The 21,869-nt window shown below is 34.7% G+C and overlaps 1 protein-coding gene across 1 annotated transcript; it reads left to right on the top strand.

The window, feature by feature from the left end:
- Positions 1 to 20,370: 20,370 nt before the first annotated feature.
- LOC149557836 (uncharacterized) lies at positions 20,371 to 21,638 on the top strand. The gene is made up of 3 exons (XM_089830473.1): positions 20,371 to 21,119; positions 21,259 to 21,517; positions 21,564 to 21,638. The coding sequence occupies exons 1-3, from the start codon at positions 20,371 to 20,373 to the stop codon at positions 21,636 to 21,638; spliced, it is 1,083 nt and encodes a 360-aa protein (XP_089686599.1).
- The last annotated feature ends 231 nt before the right edge of the window (positions 21,639 to 21,869 follow it).

The raw sequence follows: 21,869 nt of genomic DNA, 5'->3' as shown, positions 1-21,869 counted from the left end.
CCACTGTATGAAAAACATAAGTGGTGTCAATGAGTCCAACATAATGTCTTCTTAATTACCCTTGCCAAATCATTTGAAGGACAATGAATCCCCACTACCACAAATTTCATCGCTACCTATCTTTGCAATAAGGTTTTTGAGAAAGTAAAGCTAATTAGAAGCTCAAGCAATTTCTACTTAAGGAGACGTCAATGTGCATACTACAGTTGGAAAAACAATAGAGTTTCCCAATCATATATATCGATATTATGACCTATACAACCATCCTAGCAAAGGCAACATCCATAATTATTTTATGCTACAAAAAAAAAGAAAAAAATAAACAACTAACTATTACTCACCTATATTCTAACTACTTGAGCCTCAAGATCTTCTATAAATTAAATAAGAATTAAAATAGATAAATAATTTAGTTGTTCTCATGAAAGATCTCTTTGTATAATTTAAAAAATCACACGTTACATAGACACCATATTCCTTCATTTTACACAAAAAAAGATACTTCAATTTGTTTAAGTAAAAGTTGTTATTGATATATTTAAAAATAAATGGTAGGCATTTAAATGGTATTAAGTTAAAATATTCTTGAATATACACTAATAAAAAAATGTGATTTATGTTTCAAACTTTTATACTTTGCATGTGCTCTACTAGGGATAAGAATTAGGGTTGTTCTAGTACCCTATTTGATCAGAAATCAATTGGAAGGGTTCTACTTAGCAAGTTCTTTTGTGGATTTAGTTGTGTGTGTTTTTTTGGCATTAACATTCTAGATCACACTACTTGATCCATCAAAGGATGAGAAACTGTAGGATTGGAAATAGTAAATATTCTACACAAGTTCAAATCTTGTACTTTCTCACCCTGATGATGGATCATGTAATCTGATCCAAAATGTTGATGCTAAAAAATACATATGATCAAATCTAAAAGAGAATTTGGTTTACAAATAGATTGTGGAAATTTGATAAGGTTAATTAAGGGTTCTACTTCTTCAAAAAACAAGAGCTCATAGTCTAAAAAATTGATGGTAGTCTTCTCTATCAGGTAAATTTGATTTGCATCATTCTGCATACTGCTCTATTCATTGTCTAAATTTCTAGAATTAGCTTGATGATAAATAACATTCTCTTTTGCATTGTCCTCTTTTATTGTTAGAATGTGTAATTTTCCCCTCAAATAGAGGATTCTAGAAATTCCTAGAATGATGAACAGGGCTAGGTAAAGTTCTAGAAGTCATTTATGCGCAAATAGTTCTAGAAAAGTTTATTTGTCCTATGTCAGCTAATTTAGATGTTTTTGGAAACAATCAAAGAACTTTATAAATATAAGCATCTTGTAATGTTATTGATATGGGCAAAATGTAACTGATTTGAGCAATGTAATTGATATGGGAAAGTTAATGGAATGTATTAGTGCCATTGCACTTTGACCATTTTTCTATTTTAGTTTACTTTGTCCATCCACCTTTCACAAGGTGTATTAGAGTTGTCCTAGGTTTTTACAAGTGGTATTAGAGCCAGATTAAGAAAATTCTATCACCATTTGTGACAGATGAATCTGATCCAATTGGATCCAAAAGGAAAAAAATTCAACAGTCTCATAATCTCTCATTTTTAGTATCACTACAAAGAGCTCAGAGAATAGAACCTGATGCAACTTGAACGGGTTAAAAAGGAGCTCGTAAGGGGCAAAATTAGACCATCTCAAAAGTGGTCAACAATGGATTTCAAAATGAAGAGCCCAATGAGAGCTTACCAATGGTCTTCGTTTCATCAAAATCAGAGTACATATGTGAAAGTTATCATCGTTCAAAGTTTGGAAAAAAAAAATATATTGATGATGTCATCATTAAGTCATTAGAAATTTTTGAAGAATTTTAAATTATATAGGGAAACAAGTCCAAATATAATTTAGAATTTTCACGGGAAGCTGTTTTATACAAACTTCCTCTTAAAATATTTTTTCATTATGTTTCCTAAAATTATGGAGGTGTTAGCCTTATTATCATTTTTTTTTTAAGGCTTATAATTATAAAAGCCAAAAATGAAGTTACTTGTTATTTTAAAATGGGGATATGGTTGTAAATTTTGTTATTTGGTTTTAGACCAAATAAGGGAAATTTAGAAGAGATGGACAATTAGCTTGGAAGGAAAAAAATTGCTCTTGGGAGAATTTGGGGAAGTTTTATAATTCTTGAGAGTTTGTAGGTGAGAGATTATTGTAAGTACGAAGTTATTATCTTCAAGTGTGAAAGAGAGAGACTATAAAGGTTGAAGCTTGGATGTTGTAAGAAGGCGTGTTTTGCCTAGCGACATTAATAAAGAGGTCCTCGAATTGAGAAGCAGACCCGGAGACGTAGTCCTACCCAGACGAACTCCGTATCAAATTGTTTGTGTCTCTTCCATCTCTTTCTTACTTCTCTCATTTCATTTTTAATTATGTTCTTTATTTTATGTTATTTAACACATTGTTAATTTTAAGGGTTTAATGCATAAATCTCCTTGTAATTTCAATGGTTTAAGATATATAACCACGCATTTACTGCCTGGATCGGGAATCAAATCTGTAATTTGGATTAAGCTAGAAAATTGTAAATCCTAGTTTACAGATCAAGTTTGGTATCAGAGCCTATTCTTGAAAAGAAATTGTAGGTGGTGAATGTTAACCAGGTTGAAGTTGAAACAAGGAGAAGGTGAACTTATAGAGTTCAATCCAGAAATTGGAAAAAGAAGGATTTTTCCTCGATTAGAGATGGAATCTGAACAACATATTCCTGAGTTTGATGTAGAAGCATTCCAAAGATCTTTCATGGAATTAAAGGCTTTGGTCAACATTCTTCTCCAAGAGAGACATGAACGCCAATTAAGAAAGGCGGATAAAGCTAAGAAGGAGGAAAAAAAATCCTCATCAAAAGATGGAAAAGGCAAAGGAGTAGGAGGTGGTAGTGACCCTCCTGAACCTCCATCCCCATCTTCATCAACTTCTTCATCTTCTTCATCGTCTTCTTCTTCTCTATCTAATTCTTCTAAAAAGAAACATTTTGTGAAGACACCCTTGTTTGCCTATATATAATGGTGAATTGGATGCTGAAAAATTGGATAATTGGCTTAAGCATATTGAAGTGTATTGCAAGGTTCAAAATATTTTGAATGATTCTTCCAAAATTCAGCTAGCTACTCTCAGAATGGGAGGCACTGCATTAGTCTGGTGGGAGATGAAGATCTAGGATGATCTTGCTACACATGGTAAAATCATTTCATCTTGGTATGAATTTACCACTGCTCTAAAGAAATAGTTTTATCCATTGGGTTATATGCAACAAGCCATTATGGATTGGCAAAAATTTTAGGCAAGGTAAAGGGCAGTCTATGCAAGAGTATACACAAGTGTTTAGGAAGAAGGCATTAACTCTTGGAATTCCTCTTTATACCCAAGATACTTTATTAAAGTATATAGGTGGAATGCATTCATATTTGAAGCATACAATATTGATGTTTAGTCCTTCTAACTTTGATGAAGTATGTGTTCAAGCGACTCATATTAAAGCAGGTGGACGAAATGTAAGTTTCAATTCAAGGAAAGCATTTTCTCCCCCTGACAACATCAAGAAAGGAAAGAAGGTAGCCACAGTGAAGAAAGAGGAAGGTAACAAACCTACATGTTCGCATTGTCAAAAGAAAGGACATGTAGAAGAGAAGTGTTGGAAATTGCATCTAGAATTGAAACCAAAGTGGTTTAAGGATCATAAAGGTAAGCAAAAGCCTACGGTTGTTGTTCAGGATCTTGGATCAGATTCTAGCAATGAAGCAACAATATCAACTGTGGGTTTGAAAGGTAAAGCTTTTGTTGATTCTACCACTAATGTTTCATATACTCCCACTTCAAAAAGTCATGTTGTTCTTGAAGATAGTAAAAAGTGTGAACTTTTTCATATAAGGGTGATTTCAAAGAACACTAAAATTGACACATTGATAGATAGTGGGTCCCAAGTTAATATGATTTCAGAAGAAATTGTTAAACAATTGAAATTGGAAAATAAGCCACATAGGAGACCTTATCCATTAGGCTGGGTGTGCAATAATAACAGATTGCGAGTTACTAAGCAATGTAAGTTAAGATTTGCAATAACATCTAAGTTCATAGATGAAGTTGAATTTGATGTGGTTCCACTTGATATTTGTGGGATTGTGTTGGGTAGCCCATACTTATATGATAGGAAAGCTATCTTCTACAAGGAACATAACAAGTATCATTTGTTTAAAAATGGGATTGACTACATTATAAGAGCTCATCGCATGAAGAATGGAGGATCAATTGTAAATATAGGACATTTGAAAATTATTGTAAATGCAAGCAGTAAACTGACTCTCATGTCTGCAGCAGCTAGTGAGGATTAGGTGTAAGTAGAAACGTGTCTTCAGCCAGTAATGGTAAAAGAGGATTTGAAAGGCTCATTTTCTAACAATTTTTCTGTACGAGAGGTTCAAAATGTTGATACTTTTTCCATTTCATCAGTTATTTCAATTTTGTTACTTCTACTTCTACTAGTTGGTGCTATGTGGGTGATGGATGTAATAGTGGAAAATGGTGGATTTATGGTTAATTGTGTCAACAATGCTATCTCATATGTCTTTATGTTTGTGGTGGGTCATATGTTCAAAATTCCAATAGGATAGACAGATGATACTGGGCAAGTAAGGCAACATTTCCCTTGTTCAAAATGAACATAAAAATAGACTTTTGGAGGTCCAAAAGCTTCTCAGTGGGGAGGAATGATCCAATTGGATCCAAAAGGCAAAAAATTCAATAGTCTCATAATCTCTCAAATTCAGTATCACTTCAAAGAGCTCAGAGAATAGAACCTAATGCAACTTGAACGGGTTAAAAATGAGCTCATATGTAAAAGTTATGCTCGATCAAAGTTCAGGTCAACAAACAGACTAGAGAGCTCAATGAGAGCTAGATAAGGGGCAAAATTAGACCATCTTGAAAGTGGTCAACAATAGATTTCAAAATGAAGAGCTCAATGAGAGCTTTCCAATGGTCTTTGTTTCATCAAAATCAGAGTACATATGTGAAAGTTATCATCGTTCAAAGTTTGGAAAAAAAAAATATATTGATGATGTCATCATTATGTCATTAGAAATTTTGGAGGAATTTTAAATTATATAGGGAAAACAAGTCCAAATATAATTTAGAATTTTCATGAGAAGTTGTTTTATACAAACTTCCTCTTAAAATATTTTGTCTTTATGTTCCCTAAAATTATGGAGGTGTTAGCCTTATTATCGTTTTTTTCGTAAGGCTTATAATTATAAAAGCCAAAAATGAAGTTACTTGTTATTTTAAAATGGGGATATGGTTGTAAATTTTTGGTATTTGGTTTTAGACCAAATAAGGGAAATTTTATGTATAAAAGGAGGGTAATTTAGAACAGATGGACAATTAGCTTGGAAGGAAAAAAATTGCTCTTGGGAGAATTTGGGGAAGTTTTATAATTCTTGAGAGAGTTTGTAGGTGAGAGATTATTGTAAGTACAAAGTTATTATCTTCAAGTGCGAAAGAGAGAGACTATAAAGGTTGAAGCTTGGATGTTGTAAGAAGGTGTGTTTTTCCTAGTGACATTAATAAAGCAGTCCTCGAATTGAGAAGCGGACCCGAAGACGTAGTCCTACCCGGACGAACTCCGTATCAAATTGTTTGTGTCTCTTCCATCTCTTTCTTACTTCTCTCATTTCATTTTTAATTATGTTCTTTATTTTATGTTATTTAACACATTGTTAATTTTAAGGGTTTAATGCATAAATCTCCTTGTAATTTCAATGGTTTAAGATATATAACCACGCATTTACTGCCTGGATCGGGAATCAAATCTGTAATTTGGATTAAGCTAGAAAACTGTAAATCCTAGTTTACAGATCAAAATCAGAGTCAAGTTAGTTCGGAGAATCTTCTCATCATTTTTGATAGAAGTAGCTAATCAAGAGATAGTTGAAGAAGGAAGGAATTTGTTTGTCACCATTTTTGACAACAAAGACATTTTTTTATTTTGTAGAGAAATGTTATTTGGAGAACTTTGTCACTATTTGTGACAAATGAAGCAATCAACGCATAGTTGAAAAAAGAAATGAATTTGCTCCAAGTTATTAGTGAACGCTGTCACCGACATTTGTGACAAATGAGGCAAAATTATCAGTGGATCTTTTGAAAAGAGGAAATCATTGGGAACCAATTGTTAACAAAATGTTTGTGGAAATTAAAGGCCACAGCCTTGGAAGACACTATTCATGCATTAATAGATATGAAGATTATTGGAAAATAGCATCTTGGCATCAAGCAAAAGAAAAGATTTGGATTTGTATGCAACAACATTTGAGGTTGAAATTAGGTGGGAGTGTTGGAATGTGTAATTCCCCCCTCAAATAGAGGATTCTAGAAATTCTTGGAATGATGAATAGGGTTAGGTAAAGTTCCAGAAGTCATTTGTGTAGATAGTTCTAAAAAAGTTTATTTGTCCTATGTCGGCTAATTTAGATGTTTCTAGAAACAATCAAAGACCTCTATAAATAGAGGCATCTTGTAATATTATTGATATGGGCAAAATGTAATTAGTTTGAGCAGTGTAATTTATATGGCAAAGTTAATGGAATATATTAGTGTCGCAACACTTTGAGCACTTGTCTATTCTAATTTATTTTGTCCATCCACCTTTCACAAGGTATATTAGAGTTGTCCTAAGTTTTTACATTTATGTCATGCATCCTCAACTCATCTCTTTCCATGTTGTCAACGAATAGATGCTTACTGTTGTGGTTTGTGTTATGCACAAATACAATGTTATTGCATCTTGCCTGAGAACAATACAGGAGCATACATCTCACTGTGAGATAGATTTACAATTTTTGACAATGTGTAACAGAGTCGACCAATCTCTGATAACTCTGTGAAGTAGAAATTGGTTGAGAAGTATTAGAAACTTCTCAACCCGTCCAAACTGCGTGGAGACACTAATGGGATGAGCGGTTGTATTATTCATATGACTGCCAAAATGGTTTGGAAACACAGTCTTACATATTTTGTCAGCCATATCTCTGCTATCATTTGCAGACATTTCCGATAGATGATGTAGTGGGGCAGGGTGTATCACTTGTGTAGGTGTGTTGTGGATTTTGGCAGATATCATGGCATGGTTTATTGGCATTATCCTGGCTGTAATTGCCATTGTGTTGCAGGATGGGGGATTGGCCAGACCATCCTCTATCCCAAATTCAAACAATTCCTGAAAGCCCAAAATTCAAGAAAATGAGTAACTGTAGCAGGAGAATCAACGAATAAATACCCATTTCAAAAGGGCTATACATATTCCTACTCAAAAAGGGCAAGTGTTATCAAGGCTTCCTATACATGTAGATCTAGTCAAAGAATTACCGTCATTGCCCCAAATTCCAAATTGTTCTTGGATCTGCTCGGAACAACAACAGGCTTTTCCGCCTATGAAAAACCATGGCTTAATCAGTGTCATTAGCTGATAGGATAATAAATATCATGCACAGAGTCGCGACTTTGTTAATTTCTGGAACCCCAAGATTTGCTGTAGGATTGGCTTGGCTGGGAATTATTATTTCTTAGGTTTGTTCTGTGATGTGTGTATAGACTAATTGATATTCGATCAACTATCCTCATTGTTTTTTGAATAGTCGCGCTCCTGCATTAACTCGTCTTTTTCAACGCACTGAGATTATTGAAAAGTTTATAGTGGATCTACGTTTCAAAATGCTTCAATGGAAGTCACTCTGTCTTTACGATTGTCCATCGCCGGATGTCAATTTTAGCTCCTTGCATTCATCAGGAAACGCCTTCATCGTAACGACACTAGGATGGGAAAAGTTATGAGTCACTAGGCTTTCCTCTTTGTATTGTTATATTTTCCATTTTCTGATTGTATTTTATAACTTTTGTTGTAAATTGGGAGGCATGAAGAAGAATTTGAATAGTGAAAAAAATGATATTAGATCATTTTAAAGTATATATTGATCTACGATATTTTTTTTTAAATTTTAAATGAATGTTGTCATACAAATTAACTTGATATGTTGGGAAGTAGTAGAATTAAATGGAAAACAAATCTTCCAGGGTATATGAATACACCATAATTCATGTGCTTGTTCATTTTATTGTTTCACAGTGTTCTCATGAACTATTCTCATTATTTCTTTTGAGTGTGGTGATATGTTGAATAATATTACAAGGAATTTTTTAAATTTTTAGCTTTGCTATGTAACCTTTTGCATTTATTATCACTTCCAAATAACAACTGAACTATAATTATGTCTTATAGATACACATTTTTTTCCATAATAGAACAATATACAATTCCATTCCTAATCTCTCATTTGATTTTATGTAATGCTGTGTATGGGTAGTTTATCTTCCTTTGAAGATGACAAAGTTCATAGACAAACATACTAGCATACTAGTTTATTACTTAACCATTTCTTTAAATTTGTACTTGGTTTGCTAGTTTATTACTTAACCATTTCATACATATACTAGTTTTTCTTTGATTGTCTTTTTTTTTTTTTTGTCTCAATAGTCCTAACATTTAAATATTTGACGTCCAATCAACTATTTAAATAGTTTTGGAAAGGTGTGTGGATGATATAGTATAGTAAGTATGTCATGTTTTAACATGGGTACAATCAGAAAAGTAATCGAGGTCCACTAGATAGTTGTTCCTTGAATGTTTAATATCAATATCACACATTCAGTATCCATGATATTTGCATATTTGGCATGCAATCAAATGCACAAATATTGTTGGAAAGGTGACTTGATTGATATAATATTGCAAAAATGACATGTTTTGGCATGGTTATAGTTGGAAAATTAATCAAGGACCATTAGATATATATATTTTAGTTAGTTTGTATGAATATCATACATTCTTCTATATGATATTTACACGTTCAACCTACAATCAAATGCATAAATATAGTTTTAAAGGAGATGAAAAGATATAATTTAATAAGTATGCTCATACTTATTTTCCAAGTTCCTTATCCCCCATTTGGATGCATCCTCATATCTTGCTCCTATCCTTGATCCTTGTTATTTCCATATTGAAATATTGTTCCCATAAATTTTAGGGTACATAAAAAAATCCCCTTCAAACATTCTTACATTTCATGGATTTTCCCAATAGGGGAATGTGGATTGGGTAGGATCATACTTTATTTCACTGTCGTTCTGATATATGTATCACCTATGAATCTATGACTCTATCTCAAGTGGATGTTGGATATTGAACAAATTAATATTTAATTGTTTATGCTTCTACTATTCAAGTAAATTAGTTTTTCTAGTTTTGGTATTATGAATTTTTCTTTGCTCAATAATTGTGAAAGCTAATAGTGGGCCGAGATATGTTGTTGGGTGGTGGAATAAGGTAGATAAAAATAAGCTCAGACAACACTTGCAATAATGAGGGCTCTTCCTTGTGAGGTACCTAGCATCAGAATCTCACATCATCAAGTTGTTAATAAGCACATATTATATCAGAATCTTTGAAGGGATTTTGTGGAAAAAAAAAAGGTTAATGATTTTTTTTGTCTATATTGGATGCAGGTGGACACTATTGTATGTAATATGCAACATGAGGATCCTGGCAATGTGATATACTCAGTAGTAGGAGAGTTAGTAGATCAATTCAAGGAGCTAAGAGAGTATATTGAATGAACTTTAATGAATCCTGAACTCTTTCTTAGGGTTACAACCATGCAACATATCTATGAATGAAATTGATGTAATCAACGGACATCATTTTAGTGAAGGAATAATTATTGATCGAGAAATTCAAAGAACTTTAATGGAATTGTGTTAGTGTAAATATGTATTTACTATTTACACTTACTTAAGTTTAGTTAGGTTAATGCATTGTTTTATTATTTTGCATTATTTTATTATTTTATTTTGTGAGACACTAAGGAGTTTGTGCACCTTTTGGAGTTGTCATATTGACAACACAGGAGTATGCAACTCTATTTTAGCACAGGGTGTCTACTCCACTAATTTGCATGTCACACCCGTCTAGGCTTATCCTCTCATCACCGCACTTACTTCCGTGCATAATGGAGGATAACCCATATCTGGTGGACATGTGCCTAGTTGTTGACATATCATGTATCTAATTATGAGGCATTCTAGATATATCTCAGAGGCCTTTATACATAGGCACTCCTAGTGCACTTGATAATGCATATTGAATGGATATATCGTCATTTTGATCATACTCTCTCTTTCTAATCTACAGTTGTGCTTGTGTTTGAGTTCTTAGTTCCTAAGTGAATTTTTCCCTTAGGAAAATTCTTACATGGTATTAGAGCTTGGAATTTTTCTCATCATATAGTTGTTCGAGACCACTGTTGCTTCAACACCTCAGCCTAAATTCAGAGTATTATAGAAATTGGGAGCGTCTAGAGCCAGATCTAACCTCACCATTACATCTAGAATGCTGATTCGGTGAAGATTGACTATAAACTTGGCTACCTTGGCCCAAGGTCAATGGTGAGGCAATTTTTTTTACAAATTAGAACTTGGAGGCTCCAATTTGCAGTTTAGGTATGGTCATTTGCAGACGTCATTAATTCATTTTTAGAACAATATTTTTCTCGACTTTTCTAACTACATTTTTTCAAAAAAAAATTGCCCTTCAGGCACCTAGTAGAGAATTTGTTTTTAGCAGAATTGGGCACTAACACCCTAGCTATTCTATTTGGAGGAATATATTTTATTTGTCATAGGAGAATATTTTTTAATTCGTATCTATACCGGTCATTTTTTGGGCAATTCCACAACCATAGGCCACACTACACAAATTTTGGTATTTTGCACTAGTGGCATACTAAAGTCTAGCTACACCTACCCTTAGCAGCCAACCCGAACACACCCTCAACTAATTCTACAAAGTAGGGGAGCTCTTTGCATTATGTGTGGAGAGCATTATTTTTAAAGAACACACGGGTACTCCACACATCCAATGTGGGATTTTTCCACAACTTTGGCAACCTCTAAAACACAAAGCATTAATGACAAATTAAAATCTTGCAACATCTGTAGTTCTATTTGGTGGTAGCTCTAAACCATCCAGAGGCAACAATTTGTGAGCACGTAGAGAAAATCTAAAGAGGGTAAAAGAATTCAGGCAAGCGGAAGGTTTCTCCAAAGGCCACTCTTTACAACTTCTAGCTTAGTAGTGAAGTTTGGGATTCTTGACTCTATAAAATGCCAACATAGCTTTGGTGCATATTCAACGAATATTTTGACGAAGGGAAAATTTTTAGTGCTATTCTTTTCTAACCGTAGGTGCATAACCCTCCAGCCCACTGCCTAACACATGGATGTTCCTCCACATGCCACACGACAAGTTCTACAATCATCCACATAGGACAACAGTGCCAAATCCACTTGGACATGTTTCAAACTCTAATGTTGCCACATGTACAAATAGACTGACATATCACATATGGTTTTTCACACGTGTACAATCCATATAGTATGAAAGCCACGTCAACCACCACATCACATCTATACACCCAGTTACTTTGCTATGTCAGCTTAGGCAAATTTTTCTATTGACATCATCTTTTTACAAGTTTAAAATTGATAGCCATCTAACTATTAAAACTGGGCATTTTTCAACTACTATGATAGATGTTTGACCATCAAATTTAAGATCACAATTTTCCTACCAGACCCCTCTCTAGGTTGCTTTTCAATTTCGTAGCCTGACTTTGCAAGCCCATAACTTGGACATCCAGACTCCGATACAGGTGCAATTTTTATTGAAATTAGGTAGAATTTCCTAAATTTTCTAGTGGTGGTTTTTTTTTTGTAGTTTTGGTGCAAGGATATTGTAGAAATTACATTTTTTGGTGACTGTACCTGGATAATCTTGCATTTTGCAAATTCAAACACTTTGTACATGCACATCTAGTCACTTTTTCAGGTTCTATTTTTTTGAAAGTGTGTTATTTTTCATCTAGTTTCTAGATCTGAAGTCAAATTCTAGGGTTGTGTGGATAAAATTCTCACTTTAAAAATTAGGCCTTTTTTGACATTGTAAAGCTTTGATTACTTTTCAGAATTGTCATACATCTTAGTTATAGTGCTTAGTGACAAATTTGGGCCTCAAAAGGTAGTTGTAAAAGAAAAATTAGAAAGTCCACTTTGTTCATTTTGACAAGTGGCCCATTGTACACGCACTACTTACAAAGTGTCAAAAGCATATTTTTTTGGGGAGTTTTTTGATTGAATGAAAAGGGGGGTTGTGTATTGTGTTTTTGTGTCTCTCTGTTGTGCTCTTTTCATTTTTGTATAATGGGTTTTAAATGTCCTCCTCTAACTTCACACAACTATTCTACATGGAAAGATATTGCTTGGAGTAGATTAATAGAAAAAGGATATAGTCTTTATGTTGATGGTACAATTACCAAACCTATTGATGCTAAAGAACTCATTGATTGGAAAGTTCAAGATTGACAGACTTTGGGAGTTATTAGGAGTTGTGTACATAGGGATATCCTCTTTCACATTACCAGTTGTTCATTATCCAAGGAAGCTTGGAATAAACTTGAATCATTCCATGGTAAGATGGATGAAGAAAAGGGATTTTAGATTGAGGATCATATGCAACTCTTGGATCTGAAGAATTTTGACACAATTTAGGATTACATCATCAAAGCCAATGAGTATAGGGCACTTCTAAAAGATTGTGTAAATCCCATGAAGGATGACAAGTTGATTCATCATATCCTAAAGAGGCTACCTTCTAAGTATGCTTCCTTTGTCTCAACTTTTAATATTCATAGGTTGACGATGGGATCTGCTTACTAGAAGCCTTCATTTGATGCATTCATAGAGATGTTGATTGTTGAGCAATCTCACTTTATGGATTTAGGACTTTTCAAGGCATCAAATACCAAAGCCATGGTGGCTAGTGATGAGAAAAAATCAAGTCAAGGATGGAAAAGCAACAATAAGAAGCAGTGGAAGCAAAAAACACAATCTGAGACACAACAATCCTCCTCACAACAAGGCAATTCCTCTTCAAAAATGAAGGGACATAATGAAAAGAAGGACAAACTATTTTGTGCATATTGCAAAAAGACAAATCATGATGAGCATCATTGCAAGACAAAAAGAATCAATGAGTTAGAAAATCTACTCAGGAAGAACAAGATTCAAGTGCCAAGTACTTCCAAGGATTCAACTCCAAACTCTTCAAAGGGTAAAAGGAAATAACTTATGGCAAACACAAGTTCTTCTTTGGAATGGATACTTGACTCAGGTGCCTCCTATCATATGGGTTCTTCAAAGGGAGACTTTTCTTCATTGAAGTAGTCAAAGGTACCACACATCTTCATGGGAGATCATACTAAAATGAAAGTTGAAGGAAAAGGACATGTGGAAATGGAAAATGGGGAATTCAGAGATGTTTTCTATGTTCCAAACCTTAGCTCAAATCTCCTATCAATTTACCAAATCACTCACATTGGAGATGGTCACAAAGTCAATTTTTTTCTAGATTAAGTGTTGGTGCAAAGTCTAAAACATGATTCATTAGTTGTAGTTGGGAAAGTCAATGATGATAAGAGGCTTTATTCCTTCTCTCACTTTGTGCCTAAGTCTCCTTCTCAGGCCTTGCTGACTCACTGTATTTCACACATCAACTTATGGCATGAGCAGTTTGGTCACCTTGACTTCCGCTATCCTCAACAACTTTTGTCAAAACACATGTTCAAAGGATTACTTAACATCAACTTTTCAAAGGGAGAGTGTTCATCATGTTCAGTGGATATGAATCTCAATGAGAAGTATGATAAAAGGAAGTCCTCATGAGCTTGAGTTGTTCTCTAGTTGGTTCACATGGTTTTAGTAGGACCTTTTGCGGTGACTTCAGTCAGCCAAGGATGCCACATCCTCACATTTGTTGGTGACTTTTTGAGACTTTCTCGAGTCTACTTCCTTCATCACAAGAATGAAGTAGTTCATAAGCTTCAAGACTTTAAGGCTCATGTTGAACACAAATCTAGGAAAGCCATCAAGGTACTAAGGGTGGACAATGAGAATGGATATGTAGATAGAAGACTTAAGGACTTTTGCAAAATTGAGGGAATTGATCTTCAAAATTCACCAACATTAAGTCCGCACAAGATAGATGTTGCAGTAGTGAGGATTAGGACTCTCAAGACCATGGAAAGTTGCATGATAAAAACCAAGTCTCTCAATCCTATACTTGAAGTTGAAGCCATTAGCAATGCTACTTACATACTTAATAAGTCTCATCATAATGCCTTAGATGGGAAGACTCCTTTTGAGGCATGGTCGGGAAAAAAACTAGTTGTAGGTCACTTTAGAGTCTTTGGTTGTCTAGGATGGGAAAACCTATCTTCTAGGGGTTACAAGGCACTAACACCTAGGCCTTGTACCTTCATCGATTATGAACACAATGCTAAGGCATATAGACTTATGGATCCAAATTCTTGAGATTTTTGTGGAGAAGGATGTACACTTTGAGGAAAGTTCACCCAGCTTATCCTCCCTGTCCACACTTCATATGTAGTGAAAATTAATAGTGACACCAACGATAGTGCTTCAATAGGTTGAGACATGTGGGGTTCTATTGACAGTTGTAGTGAGAGGTAACACCATCAATCTAGTTGACATGCTTACATTGCCAAAATGAAAGGTGTAGCACAACATGGTACATCTCATCTTCTAGCTCTAGCTTTAGTTGACTTGGGACATAGTCTTGAGGACTTACACCTTCTCTTTGATGAAGGTGATCCTTCTATAGTTGTTGCAAGGGCTCACTCTAACCCTCATGTCCATTCTCTACATGATCAATCTTCATAGGTTGGCATGATTGTGGATACTTATGAACAATAGTTGTTAGAGGTCTCTTTTTCACTGGAGGAGACACATGGTTCATTGGAATAGGTTCAACATACACCCTTTCCAGATCTGCATTCATTCTTTTCAGCACAACTGGAAGGGGCGAGCACCAACATCAACATAGGGATACTTGAGCAAGTTTCAGGGCCACCATACATCTTTAGGACTGTACCTATACCATTGTTTATTCCTAAGGGGAGGAACACCATTCAGTATTATTGGACCAACTTTCACTAATAGGCATTCTTCATTTGGGGGGGGGTGGCGAGGGACTAACTTGTCTCGCTTGCCCTTCTTTCTTATGGGGGGGACTTTTTCCTCTTATGAGGTTTTGTCTCTCTCCTTCTTCACTTTTGTATATACTAGATGTATGTCGTAATGGGGGGGTCTTGATTACTCCATCCATCCATGCTCCCTATTAATCCCTCTTTTTAGGGGAGGGTTTTTCCCATGAGGTTTTCCCTCTTTCTCTACTTTATGAGAGATTGCATTTTCATTATGTACATGGGTACCTAACATGGCCTAGTAGTCAAGACCCATCATGCATCTTCATCCTAGTTTTTGTAAGCTTAAGGGTATTCCCCTAAGTTGCACTTAAGGGGGGGTGTTGGTGTAAATACATATTTACTATTTACACTTACTTAAGTTTACTTAGGTTAATGCATTATTTTATTATTTTGCATTATTTTATTATTGTATTTTGTGAGACACTTAGGAGTTTGCACGCCTTTTTGAGTTTTCATGTTGACAACATAGGAGTATGCAACTCTATTTTAGCGCATGGTGTCTACAACACTGATTTGCATGTGACACCCTTGTAGGCTTATCCTCTCATCACCACACTTACTTTCGTGCTTAATGGAGGATAACCCATATCTGGTGGACATGTGCCTAGATGTTGACATATCATGTAGCTCATTACGAGGCATTCTAGATGTATTTCAGAGGCCTTTATATACAAACACTCCTTATGTACTTGATAAAACATATTGAATGAATATATCACCATTCTGATCATACTTTCTCTTTATAGTCTATAGTTTTGCTTGTGTTTGAGTTCTTAGTTCCTGGGTGAATGTTTCCCTTAGGAAAATTCTTACAAATCTCTTAACCAACTAGATGTTTTAGATCAATTAGAAAAGGTATTATGTTTTAAGGTGCTCAAGCTATCACAATTTTCAATCAACTGCAGTAAACAAGAAACTATGTTATTTAACTTATTTAAGATTGATAAGTAGGAGATGATTTCCATAGCTAGTCAAATTGTGATGTGAATATCAGGATTTAATTGTGTGATTTTGAGTCAAAATCGATGACCCATGTTTCATGAGTAGTGATTCAACATGAATCCATCTCTTATGACAATAAATGGAACACTTATCACTCATTGGATCTAGGTGATGCTCACAGGGGTGAAGCACCGGGACTTCACGGGAGGTCACCCATCCCAGTACTACTCCAGCCTGAGCGCGCTTAACTACGGAGTTTCCTCCACAGTTAAACCCAAAGCTTGCAACCCCATTTGCAAAACCTTCACCAAGTGTTGTGCCTTATGAACCATTCATTAGAAAGCCCCTTAAGCTCATCAATTGATAAGTAGGAGATGATTTCCACTGCTAGTCAAATTGTGATGTGAATATCAGAATTTAACTGTGTGATTTTGAGTCAAACTTGATGACCCATGTTTCATGAGTAGTGATTCAACATGAATCCATCTCTCATGACAATAAATGGAACACTGGATCTAGGTGATACTCATAGGGGTGAAGCACCGGGACTTCCCGGGAGGTCACCCATTCCAGTACTACTCCAGCCTGAGCGCGCTTAACTACGGAGTTTCCTCCATAGTTAAACCCAAAGCGTGCAACCCCATTTGCAAAACCTTCACCAAGTGTTGTGCCTTATGAACCATTCATTAGAAAGCCCCTTAAGCTCATCAATTGATAAGTAGGAGATGATTTCCACAGCTAGTCAAATTGTGATGTGAATATCAGGATTTAACTATGTGATTTTGAGTCAAACTTGATGACCCATGTTTCATGAGTAGTGATTCAACATGAATCCATCTCTCGTGACAATAAATGGAACACTTAGCACTCATTGGATCTAGGTGATGCTCACAGGGGTGAAGCACCGGGACTTCCCGGGAGGTCACCCATCCCAGTACTCCCGGGAAGTCCCCGTGCTTCACCCCTGTGAGCATCACCTAGATCGAATGAGTGCTAAGTGTTCCATTTATTGTCACGAGAGATGGATTCATGTTGAATCACTACTCATGAAACATGGGTCATCGAGTTTGACTCAAAATCACACAGTTAAATCTTGATATTCACATCACAATTTGACTAGCTGTGGAAATCATCTCCTACTTATCAATTGATGAGCTTAAGGGGCTTTCTAATGAATAGTTCATAAGGCACAACACTTGGTGAAGGTTTTGCAAATGGGGTTGCAAGCTTTGTGTTTAACTGTGGAGAAAACTCCGTAGTTAAGCGCACTCAGGCTGGAGTAGTACTGGGATGGGTGACCTCCCGGGAAGTTCCAGTGCTTCACCCCTGTGAGCATCACCTAGATCCAATGAGTGCTAAGTGTTCCATTTATTGTCATGAGAGATGGATTCATGTTGAATCACTACTCATGAAACATGGGTCATCGAGTTTGACTCAAAATCACACAGTTAAATCCTGATATTCACATCATTATTTAAGATTCTTCAAGGTAGTGTATTTTTTATTGTGACCTAAAAATCTTGCTAATTTTAACATTAAATGTAGATAAAAATGACCATGGCAACAAACTGTCTAGATGTTTTGGACCTAGCCCTACTTAGACTTGGTCATTTGGATAGAAAGATTGAGATTCCACTTCCAAATGAACAAGCAAGAATGGAAGTACTAAAAATACATGTTGTAGGGATTCCAAAACACAGAGACATAGATTATGAAGTTGTTGTAAAGCTTGCCTAGGTCTTCTTTTAATAATTTGAAATTTATCCAAAATATTTGATTTTTTATCCTATGCTACACTGGAATGCTCTAGAGTTGGTAATTATTGTTTGATTAATTACTATATAGCTGAGATTATTTTAAGTATTATTAGGGCTTCAATGGAGCATATCTTTGTAACATGCGTATAGAAACTAGTATAATAGCCATCTCTACAGAGTGTGATTATGTAATCCAAGAAGATTTTATGAAGGTGATTTTTTTCCCCTTTCTATTTAGCTTTTTATAAAATTGGAGTTGCTTGTGCTCTATAGCCTATAACATGTACTTATCTTTGCCATTTAGGCTATACTTATCTTTGCCATTTAGGCTATTTGCAAGTTGAATGAAGCAAAAAAACTAGAGTCAAGTTATTTAAGAGTTAATTTTTGTCTTAAATATTTGTTGTTTAATTCAAAACAATTATACAAAAGTTATGTTTGACCTTATTGGGCCAATCTTGTATGTTCAAGTGGTAGACAATGTGATCCAAATGATGTGATCATTGCACTAGTGTGGTCCTTATTCTTCTTAAGACTAAAGTCACACTTTTCTTTTTAAAATTTTGATGTGATGTTGTTAGGATTTGTCTGAATTTACAATATGATCTGTATTGCTTCAATGACTTCAATCATGGTTTAAAGATATTAAAATGTTGATTCAAGGCTTGTCCTTTGGCCCATAGGTTGGAACATGATTTAGGGTGTGTCTAGATTCCTATGCCTCTAGAGTTCTTAGTCATGGTAGGAACTAACAATAGAATACCATAATTACCAAATTTGTTTTTGTAATGCAGAAACCCATCACAATTGTGATGACTTACCCGATGGAAAGCTTCTCTCTCCCACCATTATCGTTGCACAACATCTCGTTTGTGATGGTGACATTCATCAAATGGCTAGTGGTCGAACAATATTTCCATCACATGTTACCACTGTTGCGATGTCTAATCCGATGGATGCCTATTGGGCCTACCGCAACTCTGTCACAATTATAATTGTCGACTGAAAAGGTTGACTCTCGTGATTGCAAAGGTTGACCATGCACATTATGACAGTGTGAAGAGGTACTCTTCACCTCTCTTTTCTTTGAATTGTGATGGCTTTAGACATCCCAATCACAACATACTAGCTTGTCGTCACAATTTGTGATAACAAACGTCTGACGACCATCTAACGGGGGTCAATTCATGCCATTGTTAGTCAGGTGATGGTTAGCCATCGTAATTGTGATGGACTGCCATTCTAATTCAAGCCCAAATGTACTAGTGTAATGAGTCAAGGCAAATGATGAAGGAGATGGGCATAAAATAAATTTCCATCCTCTGTAGAAATATGGCAGTAGGTTGCCAAGGCAAGGTAATCGTACATTACCAAGAATATTGTAGTTCATTAGTCATTGGGACAAATGAAATGTCCAGACTCCAGCTGGTTCCTTCTCAGAAAGACAATAAATTCGGTCTTATCTCTTAACTTTTTTTACTCATATTCTGTATTAAAAAATTAAAATAACTCCCGCGAACAATGCTTCTATGGTCAATGAGGTAAAACTTTTGATGTCTTAAAAATTGATTTAAAAAATATTATTATCAAAATTTTAAAACTAAAAATGATATTTGTCATATCAATTAATTAGACGGGGTTTATTAAAAACATTAGTTCCCTTCCTATATATAAGCAGGGACTAACAATATTTAACACTAATTATAAATTTATCATTAATCTAATTTTATCTTTTAAAGTACACAAACTATTAAAAAAACACATGTGAATTTAACTCTATCGAAACAACATCTAGAACTATATTCTAAATCAAATTAGTTTGTACAAACCTAACACAAGACCACATTAAACAAAAACTCTTTGATTAGGCTAAATAAAAAGCTATCCTTAAAAATAGAATCCATTAAATTCAAACTTTTAAGTCTTATTACATACGAACCAAATTAACCCTAATCATAGAACAAACCACCTCAAAGATAATAGTAAAAAAAATTGAGCTTACTCTAAAATAAATTAACTATTATCCTAAAATGACAGCGAAAAAAAAATATAACCCTGTTAAATATATATTGAAAATAAATAAATTTAATATACCTAATTTTAATTATATTTTTTATTTCATTAAATTACCTCCTAAAGTTACTAGCTATATATATTTAATAATATATATAATAGAAGCTAAGGCATATCGAGGCTATACTTTATATATATATACGGCTAAGATTTATTAAACATAAACATAACTTTCAAAAAGCTGCTTCCAAACGTAGGGTCGCGAACCGGCAAGTTGCATTCAATATATCAAACAAATATATAAGAAAGAACTGAAAAAGACATTTTTCATAGATTTAATTTGTTTGACATAGATTTCTAACATTATTTCTGAAGCTTCGATTAATCCTCCAATAAATATCGATTTTTAAAAGACAATGGCAGAGAAAAGGAACCGTGGTTCAGAGGTTTACAACATCGCCCACAATCTTATGTGTCGTCAAATCGGTAACAGCTCGGCAGTCAGAAATGTTCTCTCTCACATTAACTTCCGCAATTTTCAGTTGCAGGCAGAGTTTAATACTTTATCTCGGACAATCTTTGCGAAGATTGAAGAAATAGTTTCAGCCCAGGGCATTATATTTGCTACGACACAATCAGGTATTTGTGCTGCTTTTGATAGAAACACCAATAAAATGCTTTGCAACTTGAATTTAAGTTCACGTGAACGAATTCGAGGCATATTCTACAACAAGAAAAACAATTCTGTCATCATAGTATCAGCTAATTCTCCCATGGGAAACCAATTGAAGTGCAGAACTATCCAACTTGAGCACATTAGAAGAGCTCAACCAGATGCTAGCCTTGATTTGTTTGAAAAGCAGAATTTGAGTTGGCCTGCTTTCGTATGTTTTGATGATATCGATGGTAAAGTTCTTACTTTTTCAGGCCAAGATCATATTTACAAGGTGTTTGATTTGAAGAACTATACACTCTTGCACTCCATATCTGACAAAAAAATTGAAGACATAAAGACCACTTCTGGTATAATGCTATTAATATCAAAAAAGAGTTCCTGTGGAAGATGGCTTCCTCTGAGGATAGTATCTATAGAGGATGGCAAAGTTCTGAAATCTATGAATCTGTCATTAGTACCCAATGAAGATATTGTTTTTGTTGATTTTTTGTATGACAAGGTATTCCTAAAACAAGATAATGAATGCCTACAAATGGTTGATGTGCAGAGTGAAAAGATAATTTATTTGAGGAGAATGTTCAACTTTTATTTTCTTACATGCTAAACGATTATTCTTGACATTTCACAGCGGGAGTGTTTTTGTATGGAACTTGCAAGCAGAGCTGGTTGCATCTTACACAGACAACTTGATGTACTTTTCTGATACGATCATTTGCTCGGTGGCCAACAATGAAGAGCTAGTCCTTTCTTACAAGAAAGAAGCTGATAAAACAAATTGCTCAATAAGCATTGGCAACATCTTCACTGGAAATTGCTATGCTACTGTTGTTGGCAATGATCCTAATGCATCGCTAATACAACGCACTGTTAAAGATGCTCTGGAAGATGTAAGTACATTATTCTATGACGAAGACAGGAACAAAATTTATACAGGCACTAGAAGAGGCCTTGTACATATCTGGTCAAATTGAATCTCGTTGGGAAAGAAATGATTATGTTGAAGTATAAGAAGTAAAAGGTTTTTGGAATCTCCTCCAAACTTCAGAATAAAAATATGTCCATTACATACATATGTGCTTGTCCAGATGACTTTCATAAGTCTCCAGGATTTGAATTTAAAGGGACTAACACAAAAATAAATCTGAGTATTTATATTGATTAATCTCAGATGTAAGAAACATTAATGATTAGCATTAACCATGATTCAAGATAGTATAAGTAGAATAACATTTTTTTGGT

The sequence above is a fragment of the Cupressus sempervirens genome, chromosome 5 (assembly GCF_028749045.1).
Source record: "Cupressus sempervirens isolate cs-2001-9-10 chromosome 5, ASM2874904v1, whole genome shotgun sequence".
NCBI lineage: Eukaryota > Viridiplantae > Streptophyta > Pinopsida > Cupressales > Cupressaceae > Cupressus > Cupressus sempervirens.
This window is presented reverse-complemented; position numbering and strand designations above follow the sequence as displayed.